Source organism: Oreochromis aureus, linkage group 17, assembly GCF_013358895.1.
Source record: "Oreochromis aureus strain Israel breed Guangdong linkage group 17, ZZ_aureus, whole genome shotgun sequence".
Lineage (NCBI taxonomy): Eukaryota > Metazoa > Chordata > Actinopteri > Cichliformes > Cichlidae > Oreochromis > Oreochromis aureus.
The window spans coordinates 4,900,483-4,913,732 of NC_052958.1; the positions used below are offsets into that span (position 1 = coordinate 4,900,483).

The following is a 13,250-nucleotide window of genomic DNA, read 5'->3' on the forward strand; positions in this document are numbered from 1 at the left end:
TTGTTTCACTGTTGTTGAAGTTACAGGCCAAAGGACTGTGGCCCGAGGGTGTGCCAGGTAGAGGACTGAGCTGGTAACAGCGCTTACCGGCTCACATTAGTGTTGTTGCCATTTTCCTGCATTGCCTAGAGTGATGACTTGAGCCTATTTTCAAATATCTGTGTCTTGCTATTTAGATAGTTAGCATACTGTAAAATGGAGATAGAGTGGCATTATAGAGCATTTTTCTTGTCCCACTGAGCATTCAGAGGCATCCAAGCATGGCTTCATAGACCAACATGACCCAGAAAATATGAATTTATTCTATTAGCTATTACTGGTTTGTCTAGCTATCATGCAGTTTTCACCAGCTGCTCCCAAAATAAAGTATGACACTTTTACTATTTAAATATAAGCTGATGGTGCAAAATATTAAACTGAGACTGCAATCTGTGCTTTTGGATCCAAACAGATCCGAGCTTAAAAATCCTACGCACAGCGAGGGCAGTGTATTCAGTGTGTCGTTATTCATTTGCAGTGGTGCATCTTACTGTGACAAGAAAGAAAAAATGACAGGCTGAATGAGATCAGTATAAAGGTCTTGTTATGCAAGGATAGATAATGAGTTTGAGACTAGATGCACTGTGGGTGAAATTTCCATCTGTAGCCATCATGTCCAGTCTTTCCTGGCCCGTTGTTTTTCTTTATCTTTTCCTCAGACATTTATTTTCCTCTCTCTGGTCCATTTCTAAATGGAGGACCCCGGAGATGTCGTAACAAGCAACAAAACAAACAGTGCACCACTGCTTTGTTAAGGCGAACGTAATCAGATAGACTGGGCATTTATTCTAAATGGAGACTACATTTGTAGAGGCCTTTTCCCCCGTCTTGGAGAAAACACTGATTTAATTATACTTAAGGGATTTTTTTCTAATATAGTTTTTTTTTTCTAAATGTGCTTGCTGTAGTTCATACTTTGTTACATTTTTCTTCCCAAACACTCAAAGTGAACAATAACTGAGTGACTTAATGCCCTCACTGTAAGCTGCAATGAGTGGCTCTATTGTTACCCTGGATTACAGCTCTCTGACAAGTTTTGGGAAGCTAGCCAAAGGGGATTAATGCAGATTCACTCCTGTAATGCCCTCAGCCGTCGTGCCATTAAGTCACAGTCTTCTCAGATGACCTGATAGTTACGTCAGCTTCACCTGGAGCCACCTCTGATGTATGCAGTTTTTAAAAATATGCATTAACATGACATTTTCTTATCAGCTTTGGGTCAACACGCCTTGTATTGTAGCTGTACACACACTTGTTAAAATGCCAGGTTTTTCTGATGTTAAAAAAAATAGATCACAATAAATCATTTAAAATCTTTTCTTACCTTTAATGTGACAATATAAAACAATAATAAGCTAGCTGCATAAGTGTGCACACCCTGCTAAAACTGTGTTGAAGCACATTTTGATTTAATTAGAGCATGCAGTCTTGTTGGGTAGGAGTTTTATCAGCATTGCACATCATGACTTGCAAATATTTGCCCACTCTCTCACAAAATCACTCCAAATCTGTCAGATTGTGAGGGCATCTCTTGCACACAGCCCTCTTTAGGTCACAGATTTTGTACTGGATGTAGATCTGGGCTCTGGCTGGGTCATTCCTAAACTTTAATTTTCTTTTTTTCCGGTGAAGCCATTCATTTGTTGATTTGGATGTATGCTTGGGATTTTGGATCAAAGGTGATATTTGGAAGTGTTCATAATTCCCTCCTCCTTGACTAAAACCACAGTTCCAGCAAAAGAAAAGCAGCCCAAAGCATGATGGTGCCACCACCATGCTTCACCAATCCTGCATCCCTACCCCATAGACCAGACATGTGGAGACTGTTAGTCTTTTAGTGTGTAGTACACAACCAGTACTTGCCTGAAAATACTGGTACTGGTGGTCTCTTGACAGCCTCCCTGACCAGTTTTCGTCTTGTCTTTTCATTAATTACAGCGGTCCCTCGTTTATCGCGAGAGTTACGTTCTAAAAATAACCTGCGATAAGTGAAATCCGCAAAGTAGCCAACGTTATTTTTTACAATTATTATAGATGTTTTAAGGCTGTAAAACCCCTCACTACACACTTTATACACTTTTCTCAGACAGACATGAACATTTTCACACTTTTCTCTCCTGTTTAAACTCTCAAAGTTCAAACCTTCATAGAAAAATAAGTCCAGTATTATAGAATGAATCCAAAGATCAAACCCTGTTTTCAGGTCCAGAACACAGGAATCGAGCAGCTGCGAGAGATTCAACATTAATGAATTAATGGTTCGGAAGTAGAGGAAGCAAGAAGAATGAGTTGAGTAAAGTTTGACTTATCTGACTGTTTTGTTTTGCTTAATGCGCCTTATTGCCCGAAAAATACTGTAACTTCTACCTTCCATGTCCAGAAGTCCAACTTTTTGTGCAATGGTTAGCGTCTTCCTCTGCTTTTTGGGTGCTACCGCAGGCGCCTTTGACGGTGCAAAACTTTTCGTCGACATTGTTGTGTTTGTTGGGGAGAAAACTTACAAACATACAGTGCAGCACTTCAGAGTCACACTGCTAGCGATCGAAGATTTTTGTACATTTGACAAGTTGAACGCATTCTGTAATGTACAGGAGACACGGCACGGAGGAGATTGGCTGTAGACCATCATCAATCAGTCAGGATGCAGAACACAAAAAAAGCATGCAAAATTGCACAAAAAAATCAGTAAAACAGCGAGGCTGTACAAGGAGACATTGTCTTTTAATTTCTCCGATTTTTGATAACTGTCTTCACTGTGTTCCATCTAATGCTGTGAAATTGTTTTTGTACCCTCACTGCACCTTTCAACGATGAGATCTGATGCTTTGTGAGTTCTCTGTGAACTGTGCCTTTTGCTGTAGCATGCAATTGAGTGAATGTCAGGAAAATCCTGCTAGGAAAGCTGAACTTTTTAGGACTTCGCTTCACAACACAGAGCTGACAGTTATAATACTCTTACAGGAATACAGTTACTGCAGGTAGGACTGTCTGCCTCTGTCCTGCTTTCATCAGTGCTGTAATCCCAGAGAGGGAGCCTGCTAAATAGCTGGGATCTGATGTCACGCACGCACAATGACACCTCTGTGGACCTTTGCTACTGTAGCTTCACCGACATCCTTCTTTTCCTTTCCTTCTAAGCCTTTTGCTTTTTTCTGTAGACTCTTGCTGTGATGAATGTGATATAGTACAGACTTCATGCAAAGTGCCACATCCTCACACATACACTGAGAGTTAATGAGCACCAGCGGACACCAACAGTACTGACACTTTTCTGTTCTGAGAGTCTTTTTTTCCATTGTTATTCTAACCTTTCTGGGCTTTGACTGTGGCCTTTGAAGGAATCCATTTACTTCCTGCTTACAGTGAGATTTTCCTTCACATGCCCATCATTATTATTTACCATTTATTTCTACTAGTATTGCAGTATCGATACTAATAGAACTGTTTTCTATTCCTGTTTTCATCCAGGGTTTGCTATAAACAGTCTTCACCATTTTAATCCCCTGTCCAAATATTTCCCTTCAGCATTTCCACTTCCTCTTCAGGTCGACTGTGCAGTGATAAAAAAGTGGAGGAGGAAATGATGTAACAGGGAAGTGTTTTTACTTGAAGGAAGGCAAACAGAGCAATTCCTTAATGAAATCTATGGGTGGGACTGTTTACCCAGAGCTCGCTCGCTCTCCCTCACTCCTGAACAGTGTGGGCACTGTACGTGCACGGGGAGCGTGCTGGCACTGGTTTCCACATACATAAAAAGACATGCTCAGTGAAAACTGTTTCTTTCTTCAGCTTAGCTGCACTTTCACCATTAAGCCAGTAAAACTCAGTGTTATTTATTTGTGTCCAGTGAGAAACCAGAAGCTGAATTAGTACTGTTAGATGTAGTTTATCACTTAGTTACATTAAAGCAACAAATCTACTTGGTTAGATATAGGAGATGATTGTTGTTTGGGTAACACTGTCACATTAACAACAGTTAAAGCCCTTCTCCCAGCTCTGTAAGGTAACTTGCCCATACGCGACCTCCACAACCTATCCCAAGTGCAGCACTCTAGTCTTGAGCCACGTCTCACCTCAAGTGTGTTCTCTTCCTCCCTCTCCGCCTGCCAGGATTCGTCCTCAGCTGCCCAAAGAGAAGATAGAGGGCTGTCACATCTGTACGTATGTGATGCCAGGAGAACCCCAAGTGGTCCTGGGCAAGGACAAGGCCTTCACCTATGATTATGTCTTCGATATGGACACCCAGCAGGAGACAATCTACACCCACTGCACCGAGAGGCTGATCGAGGGTTGCTTTGAGGGCTACAACGCCACAATCTTTGCATATGGACAGGTTAGTCAGCAGGCTTTTGCTGCACACATACTGGTAGAAGGGCATGGAGCGTTGCCTTCTTTACTCATGTTAACAGCACACCAGTATGGCATGAATATACACAAGCTCAGTCACATATTCACATTCAGTCAAAGTTTTGCTCAAGGGAGCGGCACTCCTTCCAGAAACAAAAGATTAATGGCATCATGTGATATGAAGCTGATTTCATTTCACATCGGTAGGCAGGCAATAAAGGAGCCTCAGCAGCTCTGTGCTGCCGATATGTTCCAACATGCCCTCATCACCACAGCTTTGTATTGCCTCTAATAAATTAGCATAAGAGGGAATGATAGATAAGGAAGTTTATTATCCAATCAAAACAAAGTAGAAAGTGCTTCACATTATGCCAGAGCAGGAAAGTAAACCAAGAAGTCAAAACATATTTTATGGCATTAAACATTATAGACTAACATGCATCCTGACAGCTCCTGAGAGTTGATTGGTGCCACTCTCATCTCTGAAGCTATAGCAGCCATTTCCACAGTTGCTTTGCAAAAAGACTGGAAACAGAGGAAAGCAGCAAGTTCATTTGCCCACCTTGGTTTTGAAATGGACAGATATGCAAAAGCCTTTTGTTTTATGTAGAAGTTATAGTTCTGCAAATGTATAATTGTGAAAAAAGTGGATGATGTATGTATTGTATAGTAACATTAAGGCCTGTACAATGCAAAACAGCTCAACTGTCTAAAATGTTAGGCTCTATTTTTTTCTTAGCCTGTTCTGACCAGTGGAGATGATGATCTCCACTAGACGTGGTCCAAATATCGATAACGTCCGATACCAACGGAATTAGTTAGACAGTGATTTAGTGTTCATTAAAGTGCGTTCAGATAATTAGCCTTAATCAGTTAAAAATATTGGTACTGCCACTGTTTTTAACTTGGTATCAGATCGATAGCAAAATCGCACAAAGCTACTCTGGACACAAATACGTGAACTTCAAAAGTCTGTGCATGTTTGTGCTGCACATGTCATTTATATGTCATAGTGTGATATAAACTGTGGCTTTGCTGATTTAATGTAGTCACAAATCAGAAAAAGAATAATGTTATTTTTAATGCATCAGTGTGGAAACAAAGTAAAAATCGTCTTGAGTGCTGAGCCAGTCACTCTGATCATTGTTGGTGTTGTGTCGATGGCAAACATTATTTTTTGGCCTTTGTGAACATGAGTGAAGGCCTGGAACAGCCGCAGCATGACACCAATGCTTTACTCACAGGCAAAGAAAGAAAGAAAGGTGCAGCAACACTGAGGACTATAGGGGCAAAAAATAACAGCTTAGTTTTATTCAGTGTGCTTTAAATGGTTTTTTGTATTGAAATTCAATGTACAAAGAGACACTCTCTCATTGAACAACTGCTTTTTAAACTTCCCTCTTCTTACCCTTCCTCAGAGCTCCTCTTTGTGTTCATTATTCTGTCCTCACATTGTTCCCTCGCCCGTTATTTTTCTGACAAAGAGCCTTTCACGGGGCACAGCGGCGGCCCAACACACTCATTGACACGCATGCACACAAACACAAAATCACACAGGTGTGGCCTTGCAGAATAAAACTGTCTTTCTCGATCATCTGTCGGCACAAACACGCACGCGCTCCAGTCGGGGCCTCTCTGGCGTTTCGGTGGGGAGGAGAGGGGTGACGTGTGAATTTGAATCCCAATGTCGCATTCCTCTTTGTGTCACCATGACTCCGACCCATCCCCTCTGCTTTAACTCTTCCTTAACTGCTCTGCCCCTAACTCACAGACTGTCTTTTCCTCCCTGTCCAGACGGGTTCGGGGAAGACGTACACCATGGGAACTGGCTTCGATGTCAACATCGGAGAGGATGAGCTGGGCATCATTCCCCGGGCCGTGAACCACCTGTTCAGAGGAATCGAGGAGCGCAGACAGGCCGCCACCGAGCAGGGCAGGCCTGTTCCTGAGTTCAAGATCAATGCACAGTTCCTGGAGGTGCAGAAACACACACACTCACATCCACAAACAACGCAGAGCAACTCAGTTGGTAACACAGAACATTATCAGCAATCTGATAAGTAATTTAAAGTCAGTTTGTTAGACATAGCGAGAGCATGCAGACAGCAAGAGGTCAAAGGTCAGCATAGGGTGTATCAGTTCAGGTTGTTAAAGTGCGCAGATAACCCGACTGCCATTAAACTGTCATTAGCCTGTCTCCGAGGTCGGGCCCGGCTTTATTTTTAACTGCCAGCAAGTGGCTGCTAACAGCTGGTGAGGGAGCAGCTGAAGGGAAAAAATTGCGCTTCCGACGGTGACATAATAATTTACGCTCTGCACGACGCCGTCTTATCTGTTGGCTGTTTGCTAATTATTTATGACTTTCTTGTTTTTTAGCTTTACAACGAGGAGGTGCTCGATTTGTTCGACACAACTCGAGACCTCGAGGTCAGGAAGCAGAAATCCAACATCAAAATCCACGAGGACGCCAATGGAGGCATCTACACGGTGGGGGTCACCACCCGTACCGTCACCACTGCAGCCGAGGTCAGTTTCGAAAGCCTGGGAAAAAAAGCTAAAAGCAGTTAACATTGGCTCCGCTAGCTCAAATATACTACTGTTTTTGGGGGGGATTTTGCGAGGGGGGTCCCAATAAGTAGCTTTAATGGACCAAGGTGATGGGTTTTAAATGAGCCTCCGCAAACTGGAAGTTAATGATCTTTTTTGGAGAACATAGTTTTGCGTTTTGAGGGTGATGTCTTAAATTTTTATAAGTGATAAAACCAACACAAGAAGTGACTCATGTTCTGAAGATTTAGGCTAAACGACAGGCCCAAAGCTTTCAAAATACCTGGGATGGCGGCAGCACACACCCTGTTACAATGGTGGTAATCTTAATTTAATTCATTTTGTTCACATAACTGTAAAAATGCACTTGTTACACTGTGCAAAAGTTTCTAGCCACCCTTCATTTCACCTACATTTAGTAGTTTTTTAATGGGATCTTTAGGAACAGCTCTCCAGGCCTTCTGTACGTGTATTTTTTCCCCCTTTTCAGTTCAGTCCTTGAGCTGACCACTTTTAGAGGAATGTTTTGGGGTTTTTTGTCAAGCCATTTAACACCAATCTACTAAGACTGTAAGCAATGCCTCACAGCATGAAGGTCCTGAGTTCAATTCCACCATCAGGCTGGGGTCTTTCTGTGTGGAGTTTGCATGTTCTCCCCATGTTTGCATGGGGAGAACATGTTCCTCCAACAGTCCAGAGACATGCAGTTAGTGGGGATAGGTTAATTGGAAATACTAAATTGCCCATAGGTGTGAATGCGGGAGCGAATGTGAGTGCGAATGGTTGTCTCTGTCTATGTGTTAGCCCTCCAAAGACTGGCGACCTGTCCAGGGTGTACCCCGCCTTCGCCCTAAGCCAGCTGGGATAGGCTCGAGTGACCCTGAAAAAGGATGAGCAGAAACGAATGGATGGATGGATGTATCTGTCAGATGGCTCAATAAACTCTAGAATCGTCTGGCAATTTTTTCATATTGTATCATAAAGTGCTTTGTTACTAGCAGCCTATTTAGTTCTCATTTCTTTAGTTCAAAATCAAATACATGGCAAACACAGAAAACAGTCTAACAGGCATAAAGTAGAATTTTTACAGCAACAAGGTGATTCCAAAAGAGCTACTAGCCAAAAACTTGGCATATCTCAGCGTTGTGTGCAGCATGTCCTTTAAAATTTTGAGGAACCTGGACGAGTGGAGGACAAAATATGAACATTATCTGAAAGTCATCCTGTTAAGAAATACAAAAGAAGCCAATAAAGACCTGACACAGGACCTGAAGATGCATCTGGCCTGAGTCCAAACACTCCGCCAATGCAGTAACAGTGTACGCACAGTGAAACACTACCAGTCATCTCCAGAGCCTGGGCCTCAACATTATTGACGCAGCGTGGGATCATGCTGACAAAGAACTGAACAAAAGGCAGAAACATCCAAAGAAGAAGATTTTTCTTTTTCCTCGCTAAATCAAAAAAGATGAGTGCTGCTCAAGAGTTTTGCACAGTAGTGTTTACATTCAGTGAGTAGGATTTCTCTCCAGCAGAGACTCACATGTCCCAGTGAGGAAGTCATCATTAAGTTCTTGTAGTCTTGTTACCTTTCAGCTGATAAAGTCTCTTAAATGAACTCTTTAACGATCACAGTGGTTAAGAACAGTCTCTATGTTTAGATTTCTGTGTAGCTCAGAGATGATACGAGACAGCAACAATTTTTTGTCATCTATTTCTTCCACCTCTCCTCTAACAGATGATTCAGTGTCTGAAGCTGGGCGCTCTGTCTCGCACCACCGCCAGCACCCAGATGAACGTCCAGAGTTCACGCTCCCATGCCATCTTCACCATCCACTTGTGCCAAGTGCGAGTCTGCTCCCCTGATAACAATGTAAGTATTGTTATGAAAGGCAGCAGAGGACTGGTGTGTTTGTATCACTCGCAGTTCTGTTTATTTACTTTCCTTTCCATTTTCGTCCAGGATAACGCGACGGATAACCGTCTGGCTAACGACTCAGAGATCGATGAGTTTGAGACTCTGACGGCCAAGTTCCACTTTGTGGACCTGGCAGGTTCTGAGAGATTAAAGAGAACTGGAGCTACAGGAGACAGAGCGAAAGAGGGCATCTCCATCAACTGTGGGCTGGTGAGGAAGCTCTACGGAGAACTTTAAACAGTAAACACTGCACTGCCGTCATGGGCCACTTAATTTAGTTTGAGCTTCATTTAATAGGGCAGTGATGAAAAGCAAGTAAGAGACCAGCATTTACCAGTGTGTGGAGCAGGAGAGACCCCTGATGGACAGAATAGGAACTACACTGTTGATTTCTTCCACCAGCACAAATAACCTTATTTATAGTGAATACTGGTGACAAGGTAACTAAGGCTGAATGTTTGTCCTCCTCTCACGTGTCCTTCCTTAGCTCGCCCTGGGAAATGTCATCAGTGCTCTTGGAGACAGGAGTAAGCGCTCCACTCACGTGCCTTACAGAGACTCCAAACTGACCCGGCTGTTACAGGACTCACTAGGTGGCAACAGGTTTGTGGGGAAGAATCTGCTGAATATGTATTTAATGTGAAATCTCTTTAAATAAATATTAGATATGCATTTAAATATCCATACTAGCCGTAAGAAATCAACTTACAACAATTATTCTCGTATCCTCCAGTCAAACTGTGATGATCGCCTGCATCAGCCCGTCAGACAGGGACTTCATGGAGACCTTGAACACACTAAAATACGCCAACCGGGCCCGGAACATCAAGAACAAGGTGATGGTGAACCAGGATAGGGCCAGCCAGCAGATCAGCGCCCTGAGGACAGAGATAGCACGACTGCAGATGGAGCTGATGGAGTACAAGACTGTAAGAGCGTGGCACAGGCGGGAATGCTTTCACAAATACAGTCAATGTAGAGGACATGAGGGGAGTAATATTTGGCCCTTTTATCAATTGTTTAGGGAAAGCGCATGGTGGGTGAAGATGGCATGGAGGGCATCAACGACCTGGTCCATGAAAACTCCATGCTGCAGACGGAGAATAACAACCTGAGAGTGAGAGTGAAGGCCATGCAGGAGACCATTGATGCCCAGAGAGCCCGACTCACTCAGATCCTCAGTGACCAAGCAAACCAGGCCCTCGCCAAAGCAGGTAGGACATTTTCAAAAAAGCTCATACAACATATGTCTTACACAGCCTCATGACACAGCTGGTTTTGCTGATACTGTATATGCTGTATCATATTTTTCTTTTTTATAGAGCTCTAATCTTTGTAGAACTGGGATTTTAGGTTTAAAAAGGGGTTGGTTGGTTTACAGTGAGACGTCATCATAAGAACCAGTCTGTTTACTATGTGTGGCCATATACACAGCAGGGCCTTGGGCTAAATGCTAATGTTAGCATGCTATAACGCTAGCATGTTGGCAGGTTTTTGTCCACCCTCGCAGTTTTACGTGAGCAAGCTAACACGTGCTAAGATCAAATGTCATCAGTTTTGTAGTGTTTCTTCATAAATCACTCACTGTCTATTCTGAGCTGAGCATTTTGCCTACTGCCATGTTGGTTTTCCACCCTAACCCTTTCCTAGCCTAACTGGATGATCTGATTGACAAACTCAGGACATACAATTGTAATATGTGAGTTTCAAAGTAACCAGTAGTCAGAGTAGAGCTGCTACCCGAGCCAGTTGAGGTGGTTCGGGCATCTGATTAGGAAGTCTCTTGTACACTTGCTAGGTGAGGTGTTTTATCCATATCCCACTGGGAAGAGACCCAGAGGGTTTGGAAGAATCTCAGTGACAACCAGGAAGAGCTTGAGGAGGGGGTGGAGTGAGGGAGGGTGTCTCTGCTTAATCGGACCCAGATGATGATGCTTATTATGGATAATTAGGCTTATAGACTTCTTTTTGGAACCCAAATCACTATCGAATGCTGATATGTCGGTCTTTTATATACAGTTTATGCTTTAAACCAGTATGTCAGATAAAATAACCACTAAAGTATGTTTCTGAAATGATTTTAATCTATTAGTTTTATAATTAAAATAGGACTTTAAATGATATAAAACTAACTTCCTTTGATTGTAGGTGAAGGTAACGAAGAAATCGGCAACATGATTCAGAACTACATCAAAGAAATCGAGGAGCTCAGGTACGAAAGGAGACCAGATTTTGATGTGGCGTTGGCCAGATCACAGGAACGTGTCTGCAACAACAGTATAACTTCACATTAAAATGTGCTGCAAGTGTTTAGCGACAGCAACAACTGTGTCATGTAACTCGTTCCTCAGAGCCAAACTTCTGGAGAGCGAGGCCGTGAACGAGAACCTCAGGAAAAATCTGTCCCGGGCCTCCACTCGTTCCTCGCTGTACGGCGGCCCCACCCTCCTCGCTCCAGGGAAGGAGGCCAGGGACGTCATCGAGATGGCCAAGAAAGACCTGGAGAAACTCAAGAAGAAGGAGAAAAAGAAGAAAAAGAGGTACGTACTGATGTTGTCACACAGTTGTGAAGCTCTAGTCCGTTCCTGGAGGTGCGTAAGAATAACGGCCGCTTTGCCAGGAAGTAGAAATTGGAGAGCTGTTAATGTGCAGCCAGAGTGTCGCCTCTTGGCGTGTTGTAATTATCTGCTGATTCCCTGTATTAGCAGTTTACACCCTGTTGTTTCTTTAATGGAATGCCTGCTGGATTCAGTCGGCACTTCTCCAACAAGCTGGAGGCCATTGATCACTTATCCTTTTGCTGCATCTGTCTTGTATATTTTTATTTCTACACATGCTTGGGATCTGCAAGCTACAAAGAACTGTTTATTTTCTTTAAATCAGGATTTCTCATATGAAATCTGCCTTTCTTTACATCTCCACAACCAAAATCCATCATTTGAGCTGCTGTTTTGGGGGTTTTGTCACTCACCTCTTGCTGATCTCTCTCGCCCTCTCTCTCTGTCTCTCTCTTATAAACATCCCTCGTTTTCCCCAAATTCTGTGGCCTGTCTGCTCTCTTTACCTCCGCCGTCCTCACCCTCCCCACCTCCATCCTTCTCACCGAAGACTGAGGCAGTACGAAGAGAATCACCATCATGAGCTTGAGGACGCCAGGTTTGCCGCCTCCCATCAACAAATGGGGTTCAAATAATCCGAAACTGCCAATGGAATTTGTGCCCTTCCCTTGAAGTGATTTTAGCTGATTGTCGACCCAAGTCTTCCTTCTTTTCCAAATTCCCGAAGCAACTAACTTTTTCTGCACCTACAGGCGGTTCACACTCCTGCAAGGGGAGCAGGGAACTTAACCAGCTCTTTCCTCGCCCTCTTTTTCCCTTTTCACCGCACACTGCAGGGTGTTGATCACATCACGTTTTGCGATACCAAAACCATTGAAAACATATGAAATTTGGAGCTGGAGTTGATAAATATCACACATTTTGCTATAGTGTGTGGCATTTGGTCAGCAGATCTTTGCAGTGTGCGGCGGCTCCTAATGTAATGTGGATGGTAGTTACTGATCGTTTAATCTCTTCATCTCTCCCACTGTGTCCTCCATGTTTGTGAAATCACAATGAAATCATTCATTAATCAAGCCTATAATCATTTGCATGTGTCATTCATCCGTAACTTCCTGTTAGTCCGAATTTGACTCATGGGACTTTAGCATTTCCTTCTTAGACAGAGAGCTAACACGCTTTCCCTCCTTTAGTGTTGTCAAAGAGGAGCTGCCGGACAACGATCAGGAACGAGGAAACGAGGAGGCAGAGGTGGTAGGTGGCTGGATTAAATAACTTAAACTGTAAATATAATATGTAAATGTCACATATTACTAAGCGTTTGTTACCATTTTACTAGGAGGGCAGCGACCACGAAGAGGGCGAGGATGCTGATGGAGAAGAAGAGGACTTTGAGATGGCGGGAGAGGAGACATCCGAGGAGTCTGACTCTGAAGAACTGGATGAGAAAGGTACAGCTATCCAGAGGGAAGGAAGTATCAAAATAAGAGCTCATCTTTGTTTCCCCAGACAAAACTGTGCACAGATTGTGACGAAACCTCACCCTGAACTTCATGTTTCTTTGTGGGGGTGTGCAGAAAACGTTCAGGCCGACCTGGCCAACATCACCTGTGAGATCGCCATCAAGCAGAAACTGATCGATGAGTTGGAGAACAGCCAGCGGCGTCTGCACACTCTCAAACAGCAGTATGAACAGAAGCTGATGATGCTGCAGAACAAGATCAGAGACACGCAGCTGGAGAGGGACAAAGTGCTGCACAATATGGGTAAGATGGAGAAATTAGGATCTGCCTGTTCAAAGAGGATTAAAGAGCAAAGGAAATGAAACCTACTCCATCCGC

The 13,250-nt window shown here is 43.3% G+C and overlaps 1 protein-coding gene across 1 annotated transcript in view; it reads left to right on the plus strand.

Moving 5' to 3' along the window:
* Positions 1-13,250, plus strand: part of LOC116334941 (kinesin-like protein KIF21A) — a 48,012-nt gene that overhangs the window by 15,191 nt on the left and 19,571 nt on the right. Inside the window, exons 2-15 of the mRNA XM_039601230.1 lie at positions 4,150-4,372; positions 6,181-6,363; positions 6,763-6,912; positions 8,672-8,806; positions 8,897-9,061; positions 9,339-9,454; positions 9,585-9,780; positions 9,876-10,065; positions 11,000-11,063; positions 11,203-11,391; positions 11,960-12,007; positions 12,603-12,663; positions 12,749-12,860; positions 12,987-13,175. Of these exons, the coding sequence (XP_039457164.1) occupies positions 4,150-4,372; positions 6,181-6,363; positions 6,763-6,912; positions 8,672-8,806; positions 8,897-9,061; positions 9,339-9,454; positions 9,585-9,780; positions 9,876-10,065; positions 11,000-11,063; positions 11,203-11,391; positions 11,960-12,007; positions 12,603-12,663; positions 12,749-12,860; positions 12,987-13,175 (2,021 nt within the window). The remainder of the gene's footprint in view (positions 1-4,149; positions 4,373-6,180; positions 6,364-6,762; positions 6,913-8,671; positions 8,807-8,896; positions 9,062-9,338; positions 9,455-9,584; positions 9,781-9,875; positions 10,066-10,999; positions 11,064-11,202; positions 11,392-11,959; positions 12,008-12,602; positions 12,664-12,748; positions 12,861-12,986; positions 13,176-13,250) is intronic.